Genomic DNA, 14,807 nt, shown 5'->3' with positions numbered 1-14,807 from the left:
CATCTCTATTTCTTAATTCATGGTTTGATAATAACATTATTTTAGTTACCCAACTACTCAATGATAATGGAAATTTATTAAATTACACTGAATTCCTTTCAACATTATGGTATTCCTGTGACCCCAAGGGACTTTGCAATTGTAATGGATGCTGTTCCTTCTGGTATCCTAACGCTATTAAGAGGTGCTGGTAAACCAGTTTGTCCTCCTTTAGATCCCATACTAACACCAGTGGGGCATATGTGTTTTTCTGTTAAAACTAAAAAAAAAAGGAATTATCTAATAAGATCACTGTTTCAAACTGATATTACCATGACTCCATCTGTTGTTCAGTACTGGTCTAATATTGTTAATGGACTGAACTGGATCCAAATATGGAACCTTCCATACAAATACCTAATTACAAATAAAGTGAGAGAAGTGTCTTAGTCTTACAAACTAATTCATAGATATTACCCTGCCAAACATTATTTGTTAACAATTTAAGAAGGATTTGTGAATTGTTCTCTTTTGCAGGCAGCAAAGACAGGAGCAGCTCCTGGATGGGGAGCGTGGCTCTGACTTGGCCCCTGATCAGTGGAAAAGCAAAGTGGATCTTTGGAGGCACCAGAGTTGAACCAGTTAAGCACCGAACCAGCACTGGAACCAGTTTGGTGGAAAAGAGGTATGTGTGAGTCTGAGCCTGAAACTGTGATGCACCTGTTTTGGAACTGTAACTCCACCGCCACCTACTGGAAAGAAGTACTGCGTTACATCACATTGAAGATTGACTCAGAATTTTCTTTAGATTGGAACAGTGTACGTTTTGGTGTCCACGATGTCAAAAGTAAAAAACAGAAAGAACTGTATGTCATAAATTTGATAATAATATTACAATAATATAATATATACAAAGTGTGTTTATAAATGGCAGAGGGACGGCTACTCACTGTTCCTTGTACACGTTTAGAAAAAACATGAATATATCAACCTACCTCAAGCTTACAAAAGCTTAGTATTGAATAGAATAGAATAGAATAGAATACATTTTATTGTCCCCTAGGGAAATTTGTTGTGGATTCGAGTGCATGGTGTCAACTTAAGCATGCCAAATATCAAGCTACGTTTATATGGCACTGGGCCCCGTGCAATTTTTTTTTATATCGTATGGGTCCCTGCTCCATGTCTCCATCAGTTTGGGGGTCCCGGGCCTGAAAAACGTTGAAGACGCCTGAGTTAGTAGTTACAAAGTGGCTTCAGGGTCTGAGTTGTTCCCCATTGTATAATGAAAATATATATATATATTTTTCAGAGGTATTTCCTCTTTCATTGAGGTAAGACCATAAATTCAGTCTGTGGTATATTTGCATATTGTGCTCATTTGTGACCACAACTTCACACTACTAGATTGGGCGTGTGTGAACATGTGAATCTGTTCTGCACCACATGCTCTGCAGAAACTTCTTTATTTGTGATTTGTAAAAACAAATGTTGTGCTCCTGCAACAAATGATATAGGAAATACATGCAATTTATTAGAGTAAAATTTGATGCATTTATTTATAAGAAGATACTTGTATCTCAAGTTAGTTGATTTTACATGCATTTTTGCACATTATAATGTAAGCATTGACAATAGCTGTTGTTGTTGGTGGTGGTTGGGGTTAGGGTTGGGGGGGGGGGGGGTCATATCAAACTCCGCTCCAGACCCCATAAATCCTTGGGCCGCCTCTGGTCTATGACTGTTGTGGGAGAGAAATTATTAAAATCTACAGGTGCATACAACTGCAGCCTTTTGTTTTTCTCTATGATCTCATATTTACTAAGTTCATGGTATTTTTATTTATTTATTTATTTTTACAGCTTTACTGACAACAACACGGAGTAGGCTATACACACAGATGAATAAACAAAGATAAGTGTATAAAACATTATATTATAAACATATAGCCTAATAATAAACACGCCAGGGGGTTGAAGTATGCAGAAGACAAAGAAAGAAGAAAATACCTTTATAAATTAATATTTTTAGAGATTTTAAGAGATCATGTGTTTTAACAGCTTTTTTATTTTCACAATCAGATTTAAAAGAAATGTATTGTTTAACATACGCAAAAGTTCCAGAAAGTTTGACTTCTTGCCTGAAGATTTAGATTTGTGAAGTTCACGGTCACGGTTGCTCAGCTGTTTCCTCCACCTAACATCATCCACATCTGTCTCCTCCGTGCACTTGTGGGCTGAAGTCTGCAGCTCACAGCCCACTGACAGTAGCTACAGGAAATAATGATTCAGTTGTTGTTGCCACTAGATATGATGGACGCGTGCGTGTGTGTGTGTGTTTGTCTCTAAACATATCCCAGGATTAAACAGCGAAACTTGGCAGAGCGGTGCCGGTGGTGTAACTTTACACCCACCACCACCAATGCGCCCTAACTCGTGCGCGCAGTTATTGACACCTGCGGGTGGTTGCAATGGTGGTGCGTGGGGCTGCTGGTCCTGAGGGGGCGGAGGGAGGGAGGGACAGACACTGACATATGATGAAGAAGGAAAAAAAAGAGAGGTGGAAGTGAAAGTGGGACCGTTAGAAAGCACAGAGGAGACACAGGCTGTGTGTGTGTCACTCTAACCCGCGGGTTTATAGAGATGGACAAGTTCAAGACGGTGCTGAACATCGCCAACAAGCAGAGCAACCTGGGCTTCGGGCTGGTGGCGCTGCTGACGGCCGGAGGGGAGCAGGTGTTCTCCTCCGCGGTCTTCAAGTGCCCCTGCAATGAGCTCAACTTCCTCTACGGGCTGGTGTTCCTGCTGGTGCCGGCTCTGGCTCTGCTGCTGCTGGGCTACATCCTCAACAAGAGGACGTGGAAGCTGCTGACGGGGCTGTGCCGCCGCGGGGGCAAGGGCAACAACGAGCTGTGCCGCTGCAAGACGCTGAGCGCGGCCGTGGTGATCCTCTTCCAGATCGGCACCGTGGCTCTGGTGGCGCCGTCCACCTGGATCGCCGTGGCGCTGCTCAACGGGGAGTACTACCAGTGTCTGGCCACCGGCACCAACATCAGCTTCACCGTGGGTCTGTGTGAGATAACGAAGTCCAAAGCCCCGTGTGAGATCCAGCTGCACCGGCTGCCCTGTGGGAAAGCGGCCGGTGTGCTGCCGGCGGATAAGGACGATGTGCTGCTCGGCCTCAGAGCGCAGTCCCAGGTCAGTGCTGCTGGTCAAACACCTGTTGGGTCCAAAGTGTTGGCCTAAATGTGTAGGGGAGACCGGGGATGTTTGTAACATGGGTCCTATTTCCTAACTATTTCTCCAATCAGGAACAAGTTTAATCTGATTGACTTTGTATATGCTCAGTTTAGTCCTATTTGCATATGTGAAGAAGTTGCACCATGTGGCAGACACAAACTAACCATTTATTTTTGTGATAGCACACACAAATTATGATAAAAAAAAGTAATTTAAGTGTTGAATGAAAAGCTTTCAATATCGAGTTTTTAATGCAATACAACCTAGGCTATTTATAATGTTACATCTCACCCCATGGTTGTGTTACAACTAGCCCAAACTATGTATTTCCTGTTTTTGTTGCAGAGATAACAGTCATCCCATTTGATAGCAGAGACATGTTTTTCTCACATTTTGGATACACGAGATCCAAGATACAATGTCAAAAATGTTACAACCATCCATTCCCGGTCTCCCCTACCTTAAGTTCACATAAAGTGTCCTGACTCCTGAGTTAAAATAAGACAAGACAAGACAGAATAAGATAAGATAAGATAAGACAAGACAGAATAAGATAAGATAAGATACCACCAGGACCCCGTGTGAGATCCAGCTGCTCAGGTGTGCTGCCGGCGGATAAGGACGATGTGCTGCTCGGTCTCAGAGCGCAGTCCCAGGTCAGAGCTGGTCAAACACCTGTTGGCCTGAATAAGTAGGGGAGACTAGAGATAGAGATAGAGCTAGAGATAGAGCTTTAAGATCTGTCTCAAGTGGAGATTGTAATATTCCTAAGCGTATCTCTGCCTTTGCTCAATCTGCCTTTTCTTTTAAATCTGTCAAATCATGGAACAATCTTCCAACTAATCTGAAACTCTGTATAGACTTCAATGTTTTTTTCCCGGGAAGTCAAACAATAGATCCTAAGAAATCAGTCATGTGAGCATTAATCATGAGGCTAAATTATTTTTAACCTTGGCAAAGTGTGAAGTATTTTAATTACTGTAGGCCTATGTTTCTTTCTGATATGAAAAGTGTTTGTGATGTGTGAGGGTGTATTATGCACATGTGTATGGATGTTTAGAACGCTATATAGGCTAAATGGATAATTCTTACCTTTCTATTGTTCTTATTCACCTGCCCAGGGACTACGGATGGAAAGTATAAGCTAAATCCGGTACAAGGCATCTCTTCTCATTTCGAGACTAATGTTATTTTGTACATTGTCCCTGATACAAATAAACTTATTAAACTAAACTAAAGTAAACTAGGGGAGACCGGGGATGTTCGTAACATGGGTCAGTGGTAACACTTCCACTTTCTCCAATCAGGAACGAGTTCATCTGAGTGACTTTGTAGGCTATATGCTCAGTTTAGTCCTATTTCCATATAGGCTATGTGAAGACAGTGATAGTTTCAGAAGGAAAAAACTAATTTTGAACTATTTTCCCCCCTCCAATTATTTTTGTGATAGCACACACACACAAATTACGATTAAAAAGTAATTTAAGTGTTGAATAAAAAGCTTTTTGTCATAATAGTAGTAGTAGCCTAGTAGTAGTAGTTCATTTATTTCAAACCAACATAACTGTTATCTCTGCATCAAAAACAGGAAATACATGGTTTATGTATTTCCTGTTTTTGATGCAGAGATAGCAGTTATGCCATTTGATAGCAGAGACATGTAACTCGTTTTTCTCACATTTTGGATACACTGACTTAAAATAGATCCAAGATACAGACATGAATGTCAAAAATGTTACAGCCATCCCCGGTCTCCCCTACCTTAAGTTCACATAAAGTGTTAAAGTCCTGAGTTAAAATAAGACAAGATAAGATAAGATAAGATAAGATAAGATAAGATAAGATAATAAGTAGTAGTAAACAGTAAACTTACTATTATTAGACTCAATTAAAAGAGAGCAGACAAACACACATCAAATTTAACAATTAAAAAAAGACAATCATTGTGTTTCCACATAGCTGATAGCTGAAATCCCAAGCACTGCACCATCTTGGTTTTCCTCGCAAAATACGCAAACTCATTATAGTCAACCTGAAGAATATAAGACAGGGACAAAAACACCAAAAGTTACTATCTTTTATAACTTTTTAGCCTATATTATAGCCTATAAAGCAATATATAGGCCTATGTATAGTATAGTTGGAAACTATGTGAATCAGAGTGACATTTCACAGCTGGTGTGTGTTTATGTGTTAATTATCATATGACTCACAAAAGGCCTCATGAACCAGATATTTACTATAGCTCCTCCAGTTCTCAGCGTTAGGACATGTAAAAACAGATCTGTCGTGTGAAGAGCAGGAAGTTTTGTCTCAGTGTGCAACAACAGCTCATGCAAAAGGGTTAGATCTGCTCCAACTCCAGCGAAACAGAGAACTGTGAACTCTCCTTCATTCATTTAGTTGCTTTGTCCAGTTTCTGTTTGACTTCAGCCGTTGTTTCAGATCCCGGTCAGGCAAGTTCACAGTCCACATGTGAACTCCAAGGTTCCTCTTTATACTGATATTGCCTAATTTTGCCAAGCGACGCCCAGGAACGGCCCAAACGGGGCCCTGAGTATTGATTATTTACACACCTATTTCACTCTTATAATCTGTCATTACGAATCATCATCCCAGCCTGGCATGTGTAGCCGATGTCATCTGGCCTTCTGCGTTGTGTTTTCTCGGTACGGACTGCCCCAGGTGGGGTTCGAACCGGTCTCTTGCACGGCAGGTGACGATGCAAACTGTTTTGCCAAGAGCTCAATGAGCACTTGGCAGTTAGGTTTGCACGTCCTTCATGGGTGAGTGAGTGCACCTCTGTTACACATGTGTTCACCCATCTATGATTTTTAATCTGAAATGGCAAATTCAGCTACAAGTGCAGCCTGCTTAATAGTCAAAGGGATATAGTGGGATACTGCATTTCTTGCAGTGCAACAAGAACAATTAAGGTTTTTTTAATTGACCCTTTGTTGGCCTGAGTCTTTTTTATCCCATTCCCCAAACCCAAGACATGAGAAATGTCTCATTTAGATACAGCTCTGTGGGAGACCACATTGGCAGTTCAACCCTCCATCAACAAACATTATGTAGCTATAACAAAAACATACATATTACGTTAACCTTCAAAGTTATCTACCCTAACCATAACCTAACCCTACAAGGAGAAACGGGAGATTGCCAGATATCAAGCGTTAGCTAGTAGCTAACGTTAGCTAGGTAGCTATTGTGAGTGACCAAAACAATTGATTTTTCACCACTTTTAGTAAAAGTCATGTAGCTAATACCCGTTCAATCGCTCTTTAGTCACGTCTGTTTTCTACCACGGACACCATTTTTCTGATAGATAAATTAATTCAAATTTTCCTTACAAGCAATTTAAATCTGCCTAATTTTCAATGGTTTCCAATGGGAGTTAAAACCCTTTCGTGACCATTGTTTGTCCAACCTAGCAACAGTGGCTAACCGTGGAGGGCGGGACTTGACAAAGGGTAAACTACGCAGAATTTCTCATGGGATCGTCATAAGTTTGAAACTGTTAATTGCTCTTCGGGGCCCCCTAGTGGTCACGGGGCCCCAAAGAGCCTCTGTTGCTCACCCTGAGGTTTCTCAGATTTTTCCCTGTTAAAAGGGTTTTCCATGGAGTTTTTCCTCAGTCGATGTGAGGGTCTAAGGGCAGAGGATGTTGTTATGATGCCATGTAAAGCCTTTTGAGACAAACTGTTTGTAAAAACAGGCTATAGCCTACAAATAAATTTGCCTTGCCTTGCCTTGCCGCCTCTCTAACAACTCTCCTAACGTCACCACGACAGATCCTGGGCTGGCTGCTCATCACCTCCATCATGCTGTCCAACCTGCTGCTGACCTGTCTGGCCCGCTGCACCTCGCCCATCAGCTACCTGCAGCTCAAGTTCTGGAGGGTGTACGCTCAGGAGGAGAACGACCTGATCAACTCGTACACCAGCAAACACGCCAAGCAGCTGGCCGAGAGGAACCTCAAGAGCTTCTTCGGCCAGACTCCCCCCGAGCCTCTCCCCACGCCGTCCAACAAGGACTGGGAGAAGATCTCGTCCCTCTACAAGTTCAGCACCAAAGACCACTACTACAGCACGCTGCACCGCTACGTGGAGAGCTGCCAGGACACGGAGAGCGGCGGGATGATGAGGATGGGCTCGGTCGTATCAGACGGGCCCGAGGCCACTCCGGCTGTTCTGGCTTTTATAGATGATGCCAGGATCGCCCAGTGACATTTGAGACGTTGTAAAACTTTGTGCGGACTGCGGACGGAGCCTCGCCTCAGGAATCTCCTTGTATTTTTGCTCTTAAACAAGGAGACAAGTATTAGTTCGAGTGTGATGCACTTAAACCTCTTATTTTAGTTGTGTCTGAGAAGGCACCAACAGGAAATGCACTTATCTCCATATACTGGCTGTAAGAGCCAACCACTTCCTGTGTGGTTGACAGCACTCACTCACTCACACAGACATGCACCAGCATATGAGCATCATCTGTTTCCTTTGAATGATTTGATTTGACTGTTTTTGTTGATGTTTTTTTTTTTGAATGAGCTCAAATAAACACAACCTGACTTTGACTGATAACAGATAATGATGATATGATGTGATATGTTTCAAATTTGCATGATTCGACTTGTGGGAATTCAAACGGCGAAACCACTAAGAGGATTTGAGCACTTCTCCAAACCACTTCTGCTGCTGCTGCTGTTGCTCTTCCGCTGCTCACCTTCATTCTGCATGGTTCATGGTTTATGGTGTGTTTTTATTTCCCTTTTTGCACGCTCTGTGTGCGATGCAAAGAAGTTGTGAATATAGGGAAACAAATGGGCTTGTTAAACATCTAATATCTGACGCTGTGGTTTGTTTGGAGAAAAGTATAGGGTCCAAAGACACAACGTTACAGAGATAAAGAGATACAGAGATAAAGACTCCTCTGGAAAAATAAAAAATAAACAGCTTTTATTGAGGTATTTCATTATAAAACATAAAAAAACAGACAAAAAGAGCAGCACAAACTGCACTTTTTACATGCACTAGTCTGTTTTTTAATGTTTATAAATGAAATATACATCTCAATAAAGGCTTTTTATTTTTATTTTTTTCCAGAGGAGTGCCTTGGACTTTTCTCATTGTGTCTTCAACCAAAGAGCAGCCTCATCATCTCATGTCAAGAAACTTCCTGAGCTCTCTGGACCAGCTATACTTCTCTCCAAACAAAACCACAGTGTCTCGATATTAGATGTTTAACAAGCCCATTTGTTTCCTCACAACTTGTTTGCACCGAACACAGAAAAACAAGCGCAAAATGCAAAATGGGAAAGAAACACACACCATAAACCATGAATCATGCAGAATGGAGGTCGTTCAATCAGAACAGAAACAGAAGCAGCAGCAGCAAAAGAAGACATTTTTCTTTTTCTCTGACACTGACTGTGTGGTTTGTTTTTCGTGTGTTTGTTTGTTGTGTCACGCTGTAACCGTGCAAACCATGAGGGAAGCACCATGTGAAGAGGGATGTAACCGTGCAGAGAGAGGAGAAAAAAGGGGGAAGTAAGTAACTTCAGCTTCACTGTAAATGTGATTGTTTCCACTCAGCAGCAGCAGCAGCAGCAGCAGCAGCAGCAGCAGCAGCAGGAGGGACTTCCCTCTGGAGAAAAGCGAAAGAGTGAGTGAATGAGGAGGCGTCGCTCTGCCTGAAGGAGGAGTCTGACTGGAGAGACAGTCAGACAGTGACAGGGAGGAGCTCAAACAGGCTCGGCAGCTCTGTTTGTCTTCAGCAGTGGGAAGAAGAAGGGAGTGACTCGCCGGCTGCACACACACACACACACACACACAACACAAACACTCTCAGCTTTTTTCTTTTTGTTGCTGTGGTTTTGTTTCTTCTCCGCCGACACCATGGATAACTTCCAGACCGTCCTGCGTTTCTTCATGAACCAGAAGGCCACCATCGGCTACAGCTTCATGGCTCTGCTGACCATCGGCGGGGAGCGAGTCTTCTCCATGGTCTCCTTCCAGTGCCCCTGCAACCACAGCCAGAACTTCCCGTACGGCCTGACGTTCCTGCTGGGCCCGGCCATGGTGCTGCTGGTGCTCGGCCTGTTCTTCAGCAGCAGGATGTGGCGGCTCTACACCGGCTGCTGCCTCGATCCGATGAAGCTCTGCCCTCGAGGGAACTGCGTCGGCTGCCTCAAAGTCTTCATGAACATCTTCTCGGGGGCCTGCGTGGCGCCCATCATGTGGCTCTGCGTGGCGCTGCTCAACGGGACCTTCTACGAGTGCGCCGTCAGCGGCCTGGACGACAACGTGGTGGTGGATCTGTTCTGCAAAAACAAAACCCTGAAGTGCAGGGAGGAGCTCGCCCGCGTGCCCTGCGACCGCTCCAAACTGTCCAGCGAGGAGCGGATGGAGCTGCTGCTGATGCTCCGAGCTCAGTCACAGGTGAGACACACAACACAACACACAGACACACAGACACACACATAATGATGATTTTCATTTTTCATTTTTCATTTATTTAGATCTCCATTAGCTTTGGCAAAGGCCATCGAGTCTACCTTCACAGATTAACTATCCATTGCAGTAGATAATTACAGAAACACATCATTCACACCATAAACACAATAACAACATCCATAACCACAACAACTCACAACGATCTACAAGACAAAACAAGACAAAACAACTAAACAAAAACAGTACAAACAACATATACATATTACTGGACCTAATTCATTTCCACAGTGTAGCTAAATTTACCATAGTTGTGAAATAATCAGATGTTCAAAAACATACCTTCCTCATAATGACATTAACTTACAGAAACAGTAACCCAATTCACAAGCAGACTTAAGACTCATGATGTCATGATAATTGTCTCATCCTGTTGGACTAATGATGAGCACACACACACACACACACACACACACACACTCACACATAAACACACGCACACACAGAGAGTCTACACATGTCAGGATATGAAGCTCAAACAATGAGGGTGTTCACCAGGCAGGGGGGATCTGATGACATGGATTATATAGGCTACAGCTGCATTGTGGGAAATGTAGGATCTATGTGTGTTTTTGAGGGAGTTTCTGCAGAGAACGCGTCCAGACATGACGACCTCTGATCCAGGTTGGATTAGACCTTTTATTGAGATGCAGCAGTAGATTTCCAAGAAGCTCAGGTGGCGTGAACATGTATATTATAGTATTAATAGTATAGTTGTATTATCTATGTATCTATCTATCTTTAAATCTGTCTTAATGTAAAGAACTGTTTTCTCTTAACTAGTGATCCATTGACCCAGATTCAAAAGTGGACTTTGAGTTTATTGTGTCTTTGTGTTGTCCACTTCCTGTAGTGAGTATTAGCCTTTGATTTTATAGCACCATCAACCTTCAAGCATCTTTTTCAGTGTAAGAGGTTTGAAAAGTGTTTGAGTTTTATCAGTTTTATTGAAGAAATAAAAAATAAAAGCCTAAGCAATATTAAATTTAAAAAACAAACAAATAAAGAAACAATAAACCAAAATCCTCTCATATACGCATATAATCAACACATGTTAATAATCATTATGTCAAAAAAAAGGGGTAAGAAGAAGTGGTGAGGGTGTGAAAAGAAGGTGTGAAAAGTGGAATAGTATATTATCAATTATCAATTAAAGGGGTCAAATAATAACTTAAAAGTCATCAGAATATGCACAAATAAGAAAAGATTTTGCACATTAAAACAACGTCCAAACATAAAGCAGTTCAAAGTAAAGTATAAAGAGCATGGCTTTATAAGATAAGGGATGAGATATAGGTGTGAAAAGACACTATAGGTGATACAGGGTGCTGCTATTATTGTTGACAGTCTCATTTTTTGTTCTTTAATGTCTCATTGTGAATATAAATGTGTGTGTATTATGTGTGTGTGTGTGTGTGTATATATGTGTTATATAATGTATATATTATATGTTTTTTATTATATTAAATTAACATAGGGAGAAGGGGTGGGATCCAATAAGCTTTGGCTTCTTCCCACTGCTTTTGAACATTAATAAGTGTTAAGTGTCGTTGTTATTGATTTATTTTGCGCTGTTGTCTTGTATCTATTGTTGTTGGTTTGTTTTTATTTAGTTCTTCCTATTAATTAATTAATTAATTCATCTGTGTATTATCTCAGATCCTGGGCTGGTGTATCATCATCATCTCGGCCGTCGTCGGCCTCCTGGGAACCTGCTGCAGGAACTGCCGCTCCAAGGTCAGCTACCTGCAGCTCACCTTCTGGAAACGCTACGTGGAGAAGGAGAAGGAGCGCTTCGACGTCTTCGCCGTGGACTACGCCACCAAGCTGGCCGAGAGGAACCTGCAGAGCTTCTTTGAGAACAAGGACCCGGCGCCGTTCCCCTTCCCCAACCACAAGGCGTGGGAGGAGATCTCTGCCTACTACAGCTTCTCCCGGAGCGAGCAGTACTACAGCACGCTGCAGCGCTACGTGGAGAGGGTGGACAGGGACTTCACGCCGGAGAAGAGGCCGGTCATGGAGTTTGAGCATGGGATAGAGATGACCTAAGAGGACGAGGGGCGGGGCTGCGGGGCTGCGGGGCTGCTCGCCATTTAACTGGTGAATGCAGCACAAGCAAACCATTAGTAAGGGCTTTGGCATGTGCATGACTGACTGACTGAGGAGAAGCCGTCTGAGGCCGCCTCCTCTCTGACAATGCTGCCCTCAGTATATTCTCCCACTGCAACGGTACGGCAGTCACATTTTGGCAAATTCTCCTCTCACCATAATCCCTATAGTCATATAGCAGTAGGTTCGTTACCTTTAATTATCGGTGCATGTTGTTTTGAGATCGGCGGGGCAGAGACGTGAGCTGCTCAGTGAACAGTGTACAGTAGGTGAACAGTACTTTCGCCGACGCCTTTCCTTCGTAACTCATCAAATACACAATCCAACAACTCCAAAACGCTCTGGTTGTTCTGACCTGCACATTCACCACGCTATGAGATACAGTAATCATGTATAATTATGTAACATTACGACACATGAAGCAAATACTCTGAACTACTTTCGCTTTTGAAACCCCTCCGCCCAGCAGCCGGCTGCATTTGCCTCTAAAACAACTCTGTCTCATAATGTCACATTAATATTTCATAGCGTGGTGAATGTTCAGGTCACAACTTGTTCACCAGAGCGTTTTGGAGTTGTTGGATTGTGTATTTGATGAGTTTGATGAGGAAAAGGTGAAAGTACCGCTGTATCAGCAGCTCACGTCTCTGCCCCGCCGATCTCAAAACAACATGCACCGATAATTAAAAGGTGACGAACCTACTGCTATGACTATAGGGATTATGGTGAGAGTAGGATTTGCCAAAATGTTGAACTATCCCTTTAAGCACATTATGATGAGACAATACAGGACATAACCACTGTTTTTATACTAATGCTCTCTACCTCGGTAACAACACCGGTGCTTTGTCCGTCCTCTATTAATAACGTGGCGTATTAATATATATATATATATATATATATTTTTTTTTTTTATGTTATTCTGCTTTGGATTTGCACGAAAAAACTTCCCAGGAACTTGAAGAAAGTGTGAAGTCAGGGTGGAGACGATGAGGTCGTGTCCTCAGGGTTATTTCCTAATCAGATCTGTTTTATTTTTTATGTGGAACAAACATTATTATGTCAAGGTACTTTACAGTGGTTTCTGTGGGGTTGGGGTGTGTGTGTGTGGTTAAAGACCATTAAAAACCACCCTAGAGCTGCAGTGGAGTGGTTCAGACAGGTCATCAATATCAATACAGTATCAATACTTGCATCAATTACATCACTCATACGAACTGACATACTCACAAATCAGCCTATAAGTCCAACCTTCAGTGTTATGGTTCAGTTCTTCTTCTTTTCATGATGCACAACTTAGCAAAATCAATACATATCATGTAAGACGTGCCTTTATTTTGAAATTCCCCCTGAACGATGAGCATCTGCTGCAGTTTTATATTTCATTTTGCAGAGTCATGTGTGTGCAGCTAATTTTAAAATGCTAAATATATTTAGTTTTAGACTCTAGATACAGGATTCAAGTTTACACTATTATCTGCTTTAATACAAACAAATAGGAATGTAATGCTCTTTCAGTTTCCTTTTTATAGAAAGTGAAAGCTGTGAAGCTCAATAAATCAGAGTGTGGCACTTTATAATGAACAGGAGGAGGATTTTTACTTTTTAATGTTTACAGATGCAACCCTGACCCCCAGATACACCCCACAACTTCACATATGTCCACTCTACATCTTGTATCAAACTTTAAAACAAGAACAGGAAGTATGAAAGTATAATAAAATATTATAAGTTGATTTTTTTTAACCTTCTTTCGGGTGAATCTGACCTCAGTCTCCTGCCATGACCCTGGTTTCATTTTCTCTCAAAGCTTGAAAATGTGTATGAAATGCAATCAGTAAACTATAATACTGCAACATGTGTTGTCTTGTGTCTGTGGGAGAAAATAACTAAGTTTATATCATAAAAAGTGCCAGTGTCAACATGTCTCTATACTGTACATGATGGTTTATCATGTTGTCTGACAGTGCAGGAAGTGTTTCATCCTCTGTTGACAGTGTGATACGTATAATTACCTGAATTCCTGCAGGTGAGCAGCCGTCTATCCACATTCCTCCTTCCTGTCAGGTGAAGACACGTGAGCCCGATGTCCAGACTTGTAATCGTGCATGAAGTGGGAGGGATGAGGAGGGATGAGGGATGAGGGAACCAACAGGGAGGGAAGAAGTTATGAGGAGCAGATTAAAGAACGGGCCACAGCAGCTTTTATCATCAGGAAACATCCAACGGACGACGATGGAGCAAGTCCTGAGTCTCCAGATGTCAGATGTCAGAAGGACGTGTTAAACAGACATCATGTATTAATAATAATAATAAATTTTATTATATTATTACGACAAATATGTGTATAAAGACAGTCGTCTCTCCTCCAGTTACAACACCTGACTGATTAGATCATCCTGAGACCGAGCCGCTAATCAATAGTCATTATGAAGTTAAAGATATAAATAAATTGGTCTTTTTTTTATTATCAAAAACTAATATTGATGAACTAAAATAAGGTTGTTCTAAAGCTTTGCTGATACTATTTGAAAATAAAATCACTGCAAATATTAAAAATATTCTAACTCGGCAAGTAATCAATCTGCAAAAAACATATTTATACTTTTATATTTTGTGCATTATTGACTAAAAGTTGTATGTGATTGTTTTGTCTGTATCAGTGATTTCTGTGTCCTGTGTGAGGCTTAGTTTTTAATAAATTTGTTAATAATAAAAACAAAATCTATTTTCTTTTTTCACTGCCTGTATTATATGTACACATTGAATTACTATATATGAAATGTATAGATATATGTAATTAATTTAATCTATATATGATTAGCTGATCCAGAGCAGCTACAGCAGCGTTGTGACCTCAACCATGGTTGGTGAGAGCAGAAATGTTGTTGTTGTAGTGAAAATGGGCGGGCTCGTGAAGACGCGAATTTACACAAAGTCAAAACGAGCGATAAATCGCATTTCT

At 41.6% G+C, this 14,807-nt stretch overlaps 2 protein-coding genes across 2 annotated transcripts; both read left to right on the top strand.

Annotated features, from left to right (window-relative positions):
- Positions 1-2,544: 2,544 nt before the first annotated feature.
- On the top strand, positions 2,545-8,459 carry calhm6 (calcium homeostasis modulator family member 6). The gene is made up of 2 exons (XM_083988977.1): positions 2,545-3,176; positions 7,016-8,459. The coding sequence occupies exons 1-2, from the start codon at positions 2,622-2,624 to the stop codon at positions 7,448-7,450; spliced, it is 990 nt and encodes a 329-aa protein (XP_083845103.1). The 5' UTR covers positions 2,545-2,621; the 3' UTR covers positions 7,451-8,459.
- A 298-nt stretch (positions 8,460-8,757) lies between these two features.
- Positions 8,758-14,507, top strand: LOC310999091 (calcium homeostasis modulator protein 5-like). The gene is made up of 2 exons (XM_083989408.1): positions 8,758-9,661; positions 11,393-14,507. The coding sequence occupies exons 1-2, from the start codon at positions 9,119-9,121 to the stop codon at positions 11,780-11,782; spliced, it is 933 nt and encodes a 310-aa protein (XP_083845534.1). The 5' UTR covers positions 8,758-9,118; the 3' UTR covers positions 11,783-14,507.
- The last annotated feature ends 300 nt before the right edge of the window (positions 14,508-14,807 follow it).

The sequence above is a fragment of the Trachurus trachurus genome (genome assembly GCF_905171665.1).
Source record: "Trachurus trachurus genome assembly, chromosome: 16".
Taxonomy (NCBI): domain Eukaryota; kingdom Metazoa; phylum Chordata; class Actinopteri; order Carangiformes; family Carangidae; genus Trachurus; species Trachurus trachurus.
Note: the sequence above shows the minus strand (reverse complement) of the source record. Positions and strands in the feature narration are given on the sequence as shown.

Coding starts and splice junctions, on each gene's coding strand:
- calhm6 (XM_083988977.1), top strand. CDS start 2,622: ATGGACAAGTTCAAGACGGTGCTGAACATCGCCAACAAGCAGAGCAAC. Junction 3,177..7,015: donor GCCTCAGAGCGCAGTCCCAG/GTCAGTGCTGCT, acceptor TCACCACGACAG/ATCCTGGGCTGGCTGCTCAT.
- LOC310999091 (XM_083989408.1), top strand. CDS start 9,119: ATGGATAACTTCCAGACCGTCCTGCGTTTCTTCATGAACCAGAAGGCC. Junction 9,662..11,392: donor TGCTCCGAGCTCAGTCACAG/GTGAGACACACA, acceptor GTATTATCTCAG/ATCCTGGGCTGGTGTATCAT.